At 53.6% G+C, this 11,906-nt stretch overlaps 1 protein-coding gene across 3 annotated transcripts in view; it reads left to right on the top strand.

Moving 5' to 3' along the window:
- The first annotated feature begins 8,167 nt into the window (after window positions 1-8,167).
- The window catches only part of AP2A2 (adaptor related protein complex 2 subunit alpha 2), an 81,811-nt gene continuing 78,072 nt past the window's right edge, over window positions 8,168-11,906 (top strand). For 2 of the 3 annotated variants that reach the window (XM_034645946.1, XM_034645945.1), the window contains exon 1: window positions 8,168-8,379. In XM_034645946.1, coding sequence (XP_034501837.1) covers window positions 8,313-8,379 — 67 coding nt within the window. In that variant the 5' untranslated portion in view covers window positions 8,168-8,312. The remainder of the gene's footprint in view (window positions 8,380-11,906) is intronic. The other variant, XM_034645947.1, reaches the window with a different exon arrangement.

Below are 11,906 nucleotides of genomic sequence, written 5' to 3'. Positions count from 1 at the left end.
GGACAGAGGGCAGGCGGCCCAGGACAGGGCCGGGTTAGCGGCAAGGGGAGGGGGTCAGGGGAAGGGGCCGCGGTAGAGGCAGGGGTTGGTGCAGGGCCGGGGGCAGAGAGCGAGGGTAGGGGTCGGGGCTGGCGCTCCTTGGGAGGCTGGGGCCCCAGCCATGCCGCGAGGCGACCACGCGGTGACCATCGGGAGTCGCCTCTCCCGGCGCCCCTCCTTCCCCTCTGGTGGCCACCCTCCATCCTGGCCCTCCCCGACCTCTCGCACACGTCCCTGAGTAAGCGCGGTTCAGTTCTCCGCCTCAGGCAGCGTCCGTGTGGCCCCTGGACGTCGAAAACCCCGCGTAGACGAGACCCAGGGCTCTCTGTCCTGCCTCATGGATCTGCGGCACCAAATTGCAGCTTTCACAAGCTGGAGCTCCCCCCCACCCCGAGGCAAACAGAACCCCTCCATCTCAGGGCAGGCAAGCGGCGTGGGCACCGTTGGGACTGAACACAACGTGGCCAGCAATTTTCATCACAAGGCATTTTACACTTGATGCAAGCTGACAGAACCCCCGCCGCCCCCCCATCCCCCCATCCCTAGCTGCTCCCAGCAGTTTCCTGCAGAAAACCACACAGCCATCCCCACCCCGTGGCTGCCCCTCCAGCCCCAGGACGCACTGCCTGGCTTGTTTCCCCATTTCTGCTACTTGGGAGGCGTCTTTCTGAACTGAACTTCGTCCTCTCTCTTCCTAGTCATGTTTCCTTCTTTCTCTTCCCCATTTTTCCTGCCAGCTGACCCTCCGCAGTCTTCCCAGAGAGGGCTGGAGCCTGCTGTGTGTGCCAACTGTCACTGGCAGCTCTGTGTTCCTGGCACCCAGCTTAGCCCTGAGGCCTGACCTTTGGGGTAGTGACTCCAGGTCAAGCAGAGCTCTGGAAAGGACCCCAGTCAGCTCTGCTAGGTGCCCAGGTAGCTGCTCAGTCGTAGGAATGCTAAGGAGACCCCAGCAGTATCAAAGGTCTAGTGAGAAAGGCATTCAGTTGTCATTCAGTGACTAAATGAGCTCCTGTTGAGTTCAGAGGTCTTCAGAGCTGAAGAACGGCAAAGTCCACTTGGGGTTCACTCTGAGCCAGCATTGCCCAAAACCCAAGAGCAGGCAGGAAGGAGGGGCAGTGCAAAACCCCACTGGGTAGGGTTCTGGGGTGTCAGGCTCCCCGCTGGTGGATGCCAAACGGCCCTAGAACCTGGATGGAAAACTGACTTCTTCAAATGGGTACACAACTTTCAGCCACAGTAAGGTTTAGTGTGACGTGTAGAATGGTCTAAGAGAATCAGAACCAGAGTGTTAGTGCCTACAGAGTAAGTGAAACCTGAACGCATTTGGTATTTCATGTTTCAGGAACATTTGAGACAACTTGGGGTTCACCACATTCAAAATTTTAATCTATTGAATATATGCATTCTTTTTTTTTTTTTAAGATTCTATTTATTTATTTGTCAGAGAGAGAGACAGCCAGCGAGAGAGGGAACACAAGCAGGGGGAGTGGGAGAGGAAGAAGCAGGCTCCCAGGGGAGAAGGGAGCCCGATGCAGGGCTTGATCCCAGGTCTCTGGAATCACACCCTGAGCTGAAGGCAGATGCTTAACGACTGAGCCAACCAGGCGCCCCCGAATATATGAATTCTTGAAGCATCCAAGATTTATTTGTCAATTCAGACAAGCCAAAGCACTTAAAAAGAAAATAAGAGAATTGAATTTATAAATTCAGTTTGAAATGTTGAAAATGCTTAATGCACTGAATTTGTAGTTAGGACCAAATATTTTGAGAGGCCCCTGGAAAATAACCATAAATCTGCTAGGCTTATAAAGGGAATAACAGTGTTTATGAAACTGAACTTAACAGGTTTAAAAGTTCAGTTTTGAATTTGTAACTTCAATAAATCAAATCCTAATTATTTAAATTTAATGTTAATTGGAGTATAACCCCCTTGCCCAGTCCCTAAACCCAGCGCCCAGGCTCCATTCCTGGCCCTCTTGTCTTTGAGGCAGCCCACCTGGGCTGGGTGTAGGGTACCCAGGCAGTGGTTCAGGCTCTGAATTTCAAGCCCAGGTCTGGCCCACCCTCACATTGTCCTCCTCCTTGTCTGTAGTGGGCACGGGAGGACAGAAGAGGGCAGCTATATGCCCACGTGGAGCAAGGGGGGCTGCAGAAACAAGCCCTCCTGCTGCCAACTGAATGACCCCCCCATCTTCTGACTCCCCTCAGAGCCAGAGCCAACTGATGACCCCTCATCTTCTGACTCCCCATCCTCTTCTGACTTCTGAGCCAGAGCACCCCACCCCAAGTGCACTTGGCCAGCTGCACATCCCTAACCTGAGGCTGCCCCTCTGGGACAACTTCAAAATTGTCCCTAAGTGAGGTACTTGACTGACTCAGTCCGCAGAGCAAATGACTCTTGATCTCAGGGTCATGAGTTCAAGCCCCATGTCGGGCGTAGAGGTTACTTAAAAAAAAAAAAAATCCCTAAGTAACTATGGGGAGCTCATTACACACACCAAGAGTACTTGCACCTGGTTGTTGGAGGTGCCTAGTGGCTGTTGGACTTCTGGGGACTAGGCTTGTATGTTCCTGGGGTGTGGTGAGGGTGGGGTGAGGGCGGGGTGTCCTCATCTTGCAAGTGGCCCTGGGCCTTTCCTCATTTGCCAAGTCAGCACAAGACAAGCTCTTCCCAGCAGGGGCAACCCATGACTCGTCTATTTTAACTGGGGGAGGCCTCAGCCAGCGGTTGCCCCAAGGGCAGGGCCCAGGCCACTAACACTGACTGTGTACTACCACTCCTGAAACTCAGAACATTCCTGTTATGAGGCCGGAAGCCCAGGAAGAGGGACACATGTCAGGATTTCCTGCTGCTGAGCCCTCCCCTGCTCATGGATCGAGACATCCTCCCTGGGTGCTGGAATAAGCAAAGTCCAGAGCAAGAAGGAAGGAGTGGGGCATACTCACGTGCAGTGGAAGCTTTCAGATTTAGCTCCGGAGCCAGCACGGCAGATTTTCTGTCTGTGTCTCACGAGTGAGCCCCTGCCAGCCCATCTGGCCTTGGCCAGGGTGGGGGCTGTGAGCTGGGTATCATGTGCCTCAGGTGTGTAGGTGTCCAATCAGAGACAAGGCAGGTGATAGGCCCCAAGGCAGGTGTCTGCAATGGGTGGGTGGCCCTGCATAGGACTGTGTGGTTTGTGGCAGCCGTGCTTGGTTTTATGCCTCTCATCATCCCTACAACCAATCTTAAAATGCCCCTGTACCAGAGGGAGGGGCAGGGTGTGTCTGATGAAATCAAATGGGCAGAATTTTTTGATGGGGTAAGGGAGCAAATGGTGGACCCCAGAAAGTTGTCCATGTCCCAAAGCCCAGAACTAGTGAAGGTGACCTTGTTTGGAAATAGGGTCTCTGAAAATGTGATTAAGGATCTTAGGATGAGATCATCTTGGATTTAGGGTGAGCCTCAAATCCAGTGATGGGAATTCTCCTAAGAGAAAAGAGGGAGATTTCAGACACACAGACACAGGGGAGGAGACCTCCAGATGACGGAGGCACGGTTGGGGTTACATAGCCCTGAGCCAAGGATGCCGGCAGCCACCAATAGCTAGAAGAGAGGCAAGGACAGAGTCTCCCCCAGAGCCTCCAGGGGGACCCTCTGCTGACTGACCCCTTCATCTTCGACTTCTGGATTCTACAGCTGGGAGAGAATCCATTTCTCTTGTTTTAAGCCTCTGGTTTGTGGTCATTTGTTACGGCTGCCCCAGGACCCTAATGCAGTATTTCAGGAAGGCCTGAACTGATGTTGGGGGGCATGTTTTCTTTCCTGATGCTGCTTTTCCCAGACCGATCTTAGCATGGACATATACTCCATCGGCTCACACTTGCTGGGTGAATATTGGCCTGGATGGATGCCCTTGCCACAAAACGCCCAACACCATGTGGTGATAGACAGCTGGCTGGCTGCTGGGATGGCTGGTTTGGCCTTTAAAGTCACAGGATGGGGAGCCTGGGTGGCTCAGTCAGTTGGGCATCCAACTCTCGGTTCCAGCTCAGGTCATGATCTCAGGGTCATGAGTTCGAGCCCCGTGTCAGGCTCTGTGCTCAAGGAGAGTTGGGGCTGCTTGAGATTCTCTCTCCCTCTCCCTGCCCCTCCCACTTGTGCATCTCTCTCAGTCTCTAAAATAAATAAATAAGTCTTAAAAAAAAAAAAAAGGTCAGGGGCGCCTGGGTGGCACAGCGGTTAAGTGTCTGCCTTCGACTCAGGGCGTGATCCCGGCGTTATGGGATCGAGCCCCACATCAGTCCTCCGCTGGGAGCCTGCTTCTTCCTCTCCCACTCCCCCTGCTTGTGTTCTCTCTCTCGCTGGCTGTCTCTATCTCTGTCGAATTAAATAAATAAAATCTTTAAAAAAAAAAAGAAAAAAAAAGGTCAAAGGGTGTGTTTTTCCACAGTAACTTAGGGAAACTGAAGGTCATGGATTCCTACTCTGGGGGGGAACAGGAAGCCTGATCTGGCAGCATCCTGTCGCGACAGCTGGATTTTCATAGATGTCTCCTTCACCCATCGCCTGGTTTGGTGTCACCAGAGGCATGGCTCCTGTGGCTGTTTACTGATGATTGACAATGCTCCTTGAGCCCTTTGAGATCCCGGGGGAGTGGAGGTGAGGTGGTCTTGAAGACACACAGGAGGGCAGGACGGCTGGCATCTAGACAAGATTCAGGACCCTACAGCCCCAGAAACTTCAATGACACCGAGCCCTCAGGCGTGGGGATAGCTGTTAATTAGGATCTTGATTTGGTGGGACGCAGCAGAGCCCCCAGTCATGGTGGCAGTAACGTAAACACGGGAGGTTTGAGGACTGGTGCAGCGGCGAGCGGAGGGACCATTGTCACCATCTGAGATGGAGTTCCAGCTATCAAAACCATGTTCCAAGCAGCAAGGATGGGAAAGGGGGCACAGACTCAAACTCCTGCCCTTACGTGTGCTCACGTTACCATCGGTTATGGGGCGAACCGCGTCCCCTAAAAGTTCACATGTTGGAGTCCCTCGGAATGTGACCTCACTCGGGTCACTTCCCATGTAATTGAGTTCATAGCGGTGTAGGGCAGACCCCTTATTCAGCGTGACTGGTGTCCTTGTGCAAAGGGGAAATTAGGACAGAGGGAGAGAGAGGAGCACAGAGGGCAAGCTTGTGAGGGGACACAGGAGAGGGAGAGAGAGGAGCACAGAGGGCAAGCTTGTGAGGGGACACAGGAGAGGGAGAGAGAGGACACAGAGGGCAAGCTTGTGAGGGGACACAGGAGAGGGAGAGAGAGGACAAAGAGGGCAAGCTTGTGAGGGGACACAGGAGAGGGAGAGAGAGGACACAGAGGGCAAGCTTGTGAGGGGACACAGGGAGAAGACCCTCACCCATACAATCAGGAGGCACCAGCCGGGCCCACACCTTGACTTCTAGCTTCTAGAACTGGGAGAGAAGAAATCTCTGAACTACTTTCCCCGGGTTATATCCCAGAATTTCTGGCATCTCAACCTGTTTTAACATGGGCCCCCGGAGTCTAGCTTTCAGGCTGTCGGCTGCTCACGTGGGCTCAGCTGACTCAGATCACGGGTGCCCCGTGGGACAGGTCCACTCTCTCAGAATTCATCCCACACATGTTCTGCAGGGTTCTGCTGACGTAAACCTAACTTCCCGTGGTTCTCTGTTCTCATGGTGGCTAAGACTTCCCCATAGGTGTGCGGCTTTATGTTGGGGACCTGACTCTCCCAGGTCTCAAGGGGTGGGGGCCAGCTAGGGGCTTTGAGGGAAACAGACTTTTCTCTTACAAAGTAACTCCTTCAAGGGATGTCATTAGAGCATCTTCAAGGGCGGGGACAACTTCATCCAATGAGGGGAGGGGGCTGTGGAGGCTGGCAGGGGGAATTTTGGCAAGGAGGGGTGGGGGTCCCCAGCTTATGCCATTTACTCCTGTCCAGTTCTCTGGACACTATATGTGCCACACCAGCGCTCCTGCTCTCCCACAAATTTGGGGTGGTCGTAGGTTCAACTCCTGTATTTGTTTTGCAACAACCCAAATCCAGCTGTGTGGCTTTGGGCTCAGCTTGATGGCTGTAAAAAATGAGCTCCCCAGACATGGGCAGCTTCCTGCCACCCCAGGAAGAGCAGTCAGGTGTTTGAGCCCATTACTTTCCCTCTCTAGTTGGTCTGTTTCATTCAAAACACCAGCCTTCCACAGAGTTCTTGAATTCCTCCTGCTCAGCTGTTGTCTGTGGCAGCGGACATGCTTGGTTCCCAGAACCTGGCCTTCCCCAAGCATGTCATTCCTGGCAACCAGGTGCCCAGGACTGCCCCATATCTGTCCCTGTACCCTGCTCAGGGCCTCTAGCTATGTCTGGACCAGGCCACCAACCCCAATTTTCTGGATGGGTCATTGTCTGCAACCCACTCCAGAGATTATGGGAAACATCACTTGCAAAAGTGACTGGAGGGCTGGGCAGGCTCAGGTCTGGGAAGGAGGCAGGACAGCCAGCTAATGGTGCAGGATGCCCCCAGACACTGTGGCCATGCTGTAGGCTCTGGGCTCCCCAGCTCTTGTTTTCTCCTTCATGATGCCAGTGGTGGGCTTGTGTTCTTACTTCCCAGTGGCCAGGGATGCTGGAAAGAGACTCTCAGCTCTACCCTTGCCCCTGGAAACACCGTTGTGATCACAAGTAGCTAAAATGTGACAGATGTCCAATTCACACAACTTAAGAAATGAAACCATTTCCAAGCACTTCATATTCATAGGGCTGGACTGTCCCTTGCTGAGGAGTGACCGTGGTTAGGGAGGGCCGAATGGACTCAGGCCCGAAGTCTGATTATAACAATGACCTGAGGGCTTGTGTGTCTGACGAGGTGTGGATACTAGCAGAAAGTGTGGGGTCTTTCTCATGGCTGCCTGTGTGTCTCATCAGGCTCTGGGACCCCCTCCCCAAGCACACACATACTTTGGGGAATGCCAGGAGGCTTGGGAGGCTCAGAATCAGCCCTGAAAGGGGGTGGGATGTCTGTCCAGCTCCAAGCCCCTCCTCAGAGCAGCCCTCCACCTTTGGGCTGAGCTGGCACTCTGTCCGTGCCCCACATGGGCCCCTGCAGCCTTTGCGCATTGTCCCGTCCTGGGAGTGGCTGCTGGGGGTGAGTCAGGGTCTGCTTGTCTGAGTCCCCTGGCTTGGCCATGGTAGGGTTATCTCTAGGCCTGGGGATGTGTTCCCTGGGGATCTCCCCTCCTCCAGGAAGCCCTCTGCGGGCCCAGCCCTTCAGAAGGTCTGAGAAGATGGTGAAATTGCTGCCTTATAAGGATTCCAGTCTCCACAGTTCCAGTTTCCCCCAGGGGGTCTTGGAGGCTTGGAGCCTGGGTGGGACGCCTGGTCTGTGGGAGGGGCTCCGCCCCTTCCTCCTCCTGGCCAGGGTCCAGCCTGGCCTGACCTCTCGCTGGGAGCTGAGGAAGTGAGCCAGGGTGGGACAGAGGTCTCTTTTGTGGGTCTGGGCCAGTACCAGGTACAGAGTGGGGGGCGGGGGGGGGCAGATAACCCCATCTCCGCATAAGGAGGAAGCTTCCTTTTCAAAGCCAACTGGCTTCACAAAGGCGAGCTCAGCAGGGCCACCTGCTCTCAGAACAGACTCCCTGGGGGGTGCGGGTGGGGTCCCTGCCCTGCCAAGGCCTTTGCTGTGCACCCAGGAGGTTGACCCATAGGGGCAGTGGGCAGAACGGCAGAGGGCCCTGGTTGGGCATTGAGGGATCGAAGTGTGGTCAGCTAGTGCTGTCCTGAGGTGGGGGTGACAGTCCTTTCTCTTCAGGCCTCAATGCCCCTCTTTGTTAAGGAAGGGTCTGGTGGCTCTGGACAGCGGGTGATGTGCAGCAGGCCCTCAGGGCCCCCCACGGTGGGCAGCAAGCAACTCCAGAACCTGGGCTGGGTCAAGGCCGTGGGGGGAGAGGCTGGGCAGGGTCGTGGGGAGCTCGGGGACGCGGACGCAGGGCTCCCACGGCGGCCCGGCAGGCGCGTGTGCCTGCAGGGGGCGTCCTCGCGTCTGCCTGTACGCGCCCGCGCTCGACGTGCTCGTCCCCGCCCCGCGAGCGAGCGTGCGCGTGCACGCGACAGCGAGCGTGTGTGCGTGCGCGCGCGCGGCGGCGGCGGCCCTGAAAGCGGCGCTCTGAGCCTGAGGCGGCTCCGGCTGAGGCGGCTCCAGAGGCGGCAGCGATCCGCTCCCCGCTCCTCCTCCGGGCCCGTCAGCCCAGGCCGCTCCTCGGGGCCCGAAGATGCCGGCCGTGTCGAAGGGGGACGGGATGCGGGGTCTGGCGGTCTTCATCTCCGACATCCGCAACTGTGAGTGGCCGCGGCGCGGGACCCGGCCTGCGAGGGGCGGGGGTGCGCGGCGGGGATCCCGGTGCGGACCTGGGGGCGGGGGTCCAGGGACGCATGCCGGAGTGCGGGGTGGGGGTCTCGGAGGCGTAGGTTCGGGGTGCGGACCCAGAGGGCAGGGGTTCAGGCAGGGGGTGCGAAGGTCCCGGTTGGGGACCTAGAGGGCGGGGGTCGGGACGTAGNGGGTTGCGGGGTGCAGGGTGCAGAGTGCAAGGCGGGCGGTGTTCTCCACCCGTGTGGAGGGCTGTGGCATCGTCGACCGGGTTCCGGCGAAGACCCCCCCACCCCACCCCAGCATGATGTCATCTCGAGCACTCTGCTCGTCTTTCTAGTAATGGAGCATTTAACCCAGCGTTTTCCAAAATAGAATGGATTTTCACTTTGGGAGTGGGAACAGCGAGACTGTGTCTTGCCTGGGAAGCAGCTCTGCCGGGGTTCTGGTGGCTTATTACGCCCTGATTAAAATGACTCATTCCTCAAGGGAATCCAGAGACCGGGGCAGTAGAGGGTGGGATGGGTTTGGGGTGACTGCTCTGGCTGCTGTGTACATTCTCAGGGACATGGGTGACCCCTCACAGTGGAAAAAATCCACACCAGAAGGGAGTCAGGCCAGGAGGCTGGTGGGGGCACCACTGGTCCACCAATAACTGGCTTTGGTCTGTAGAGAAGCGACAGTGTTCAGAGAACGTCCTTTTTATTTTATTAAAGAAATTAAACACAAAACGAGTTTCCCATCTGGTGCGTTTATTTTATTTTATTTTATTTTATTTTATTTTATTTTATTTTATTTTATTTTATTTTATTTTATTTTTTGTTATCCACCAGATAGTTGACTGATTTTTATTACCTTAAGTTTAATGTATATTTTGAAGAATGTAACATCACCTGCTGGTAGATGCTGTTGTGTTGAGCCTTCCCTTGAACCCCTCACCTCCTTAGACTAGAGGACCCGGATGCCAGCCTGGTTCTCCCCCAGACTGTGGAAGCTTAGATCTTCTGTCCCTCTCCTTTGTTGTGCGAGAAACTGAGAAATCCATGTGGTAACATTCTCAGATCGGAGCTTTTACAAGTAGGCAGTATTCTTTTTCTTTTCCTTCCTTTGCTATTTAATGTGATTTGCAAGACAGTAACACTCATAATCGGAATGCATCTTGTAATGCTAAGTGTTTGCTACTACTACAGGGGAGCCCTTGGCTGAAGGGTTAGCAGCCTCAAATTAGGAGTGATGTTAGTCCTTCCATTTTGGAAGGAAAATACAGTGGGCAAGAAAGACATTGAGACTGAAACCCATTTTCTTGGACAGCCAGTCACCTGCTTGTTAGACATGTGTCCTGTGCTAGGTCTGCATTCGAGTGGAAGGTAGGTGCCTGCCATGTACCGAGGACTCGGCAGATACTTGCTGACTGACGGTAGAGCAGGCTTTTTCCACCCCCACACTGTTGAGATGGGGGCCAATCATTTGTTGTATGGAGCCGTCCGGCGGTGGTGGATAGCAGCATCCCTATCTGTACAACTAGACGCCTCCGTTGTGACAACCAAAAAAATACGTCCAGACATGCCCTGTTAGGCAAAGTTTTCTCTGGTTGAGGGCCACTGATACAGACCAACAAAAAAGACAGTCTCTCCCCCAAAGGAGCTTAAGGAGGAAGGGGTGCCTCATCCTTCTTGGGGCCAGGTCTCTGTTTATTAGGGCCCCTTCCTCAGAAACACCTTTCCGACCTCGCTGTGCCCTTACCCTTTGTTTTGTCAGTCATAGTGCCGCACTTCTCCTTCAGAGCAGTGTCGTGGTTTGTGGTGCTGTGCCCTACTACGCTGTAAGCCCCGTGAGGTGGGCACCACGTCTGTCTTGTTTGTCATGTCACTCCTCTGCTGCTTGCACAGCGTCTGGCATGAGACATGTGCCCAGTAAATGAATAGACGAGTGAGCCAGAGAGGACTTCACTAGAAGATGATTTTCTCTAGAGGGCACTGCAGGTAGAGGGCCAAGATGTGCGTGGAGCAGCAGGGAATTAACGTTCTAAGCACCTGTGGGCTCTGGCTGCAGATGGGTCAGAAAGCTAACTCTGGCCAGAGCTGGTCTGATCTTAACCCCTGTGGGGCAGGGTGAGGGGTCCCTGTGCCCCCTTTTCCCTGCCCACCTCTGATTTTGTGTGCTTTGTAGTTTCTTGTGAGTGTGATGGATGTAGCCAGGCTCTGTGTAGAGAGGGCACTGAGCTGGCAGCAAGGGTCTGGACCCTGACTGCCTCTCACTTGTTTCACGACCCAAAGCCAGTGGCCACTGAGCTTCAGGTTTCTCAGCTGATGGAGAGGGGTGGATTTTGAGCTGGAGTATCACTAAAGTTCAGCTCTAAAATTGCAGCTGTCTTTACCTTTCTGAACTAGTTTCTTAAATTTCCCTCTTTAAGGCCTTCAGGAGTGGGCTCTGCATCTCTTTGCCCCTTCCTGTAAGTTGTTCACTTCAGATGACTGGCTGGGAATGTTACTCCTCTTAGCACAGGCAACAGCGAATTTGCTCCAGGATTTTTGATAAGGTGCTCCTGACATGAGGTCTTCCTCAAGCCTGTAGTTTTTGTGGCTCAGAGCAAAGTAATTCAGTGCCTCTTAAAATTAACTTGATCCTTTTTTTTTTTTTAAAGATTTTATTTATTTATTTGACAGAGATAGAGACAGCCAGAGAGAGAGGGAACACAAGCAGGGGGAGTGGGAGAGGAAGAAGCAGGCTCATAGCAGAGGAGCCTGATGTGGGGCCCGATCCCACAACGCCGGGATCACGCCCTGAGCCGAAGGCAGACGCTCAACCGCTGTGCCACCCAGGCGCCCCTAACTTGATCCTTTTTGATTAACTTCAACCCAGGGCCACTGAATTTGGCTAATGTGAGTTCAGTGTGTGGGAGTTAGTGAGCTGTTTCTTTCTTTTTTTAAATTGGTATTTAAAAAATCCTAATCCTTTTATTTAGTCCCAATTTTTAAATAATTCTTTGTTTTGAAATAAATACAGACTTGTAAGAAGTTGCAGAGAAATGGACAGGGAGGTCTCAGCACCCTTCACCCCACCTCTTCAAAGGGGGATTTCTTGCATAACAGTACAATTTCAACACCAGGAAACTGACATTGGTACATTCCACAGGGCGTATTCACATTTTATCAGTTTTGCCTAACACTGGTGTGTGTGTGTGTATGTAGGTCTTTGTACTTTTATCACATGTAGCTTTGTGTAATCCACTCAATCAAGGTATAGAGCTTCGTCTCAAAGCCCCCTTGTGTTACCCCGTATGGCCCACCTACCCACCCCTAGTTACTAGTCTGTTCGCTGTCTCTACATAGCATCTCAAGGATGTTGTGTGAATGGGATTGTACGGTGTGTGACTTGTCAAGATTGCCTTTTCTCACTCCGCACAATCCCCTTGAGGTCTATCCAGGCTGTTGCATTAATTGTTATCATATCCAAGCGATGGATTTTTTTAAAAAAATTTATCTGAGAGAGAGAGCAT

This window comes from Ailuropoda melanoleuca, chromosome 16 (genome assembly GCF_002007445.2).
Source record: "Ailuropoda melanoleuca isolate Jingjing chromosome 16, ASM200744v2, whole genome shotgun sequence".
Classification (NCBI taxonomy): Eukaryota; Metazoa; Chordata; class Mammalia; order Carnivora; family Ursidae; genus Ailuropoda; species Ailuropoda melanoleuca.
Note: the sequence above shows the minus strand (reverse complement) of the source record. Positions and strands in the feature narration are given on the sequence as shown.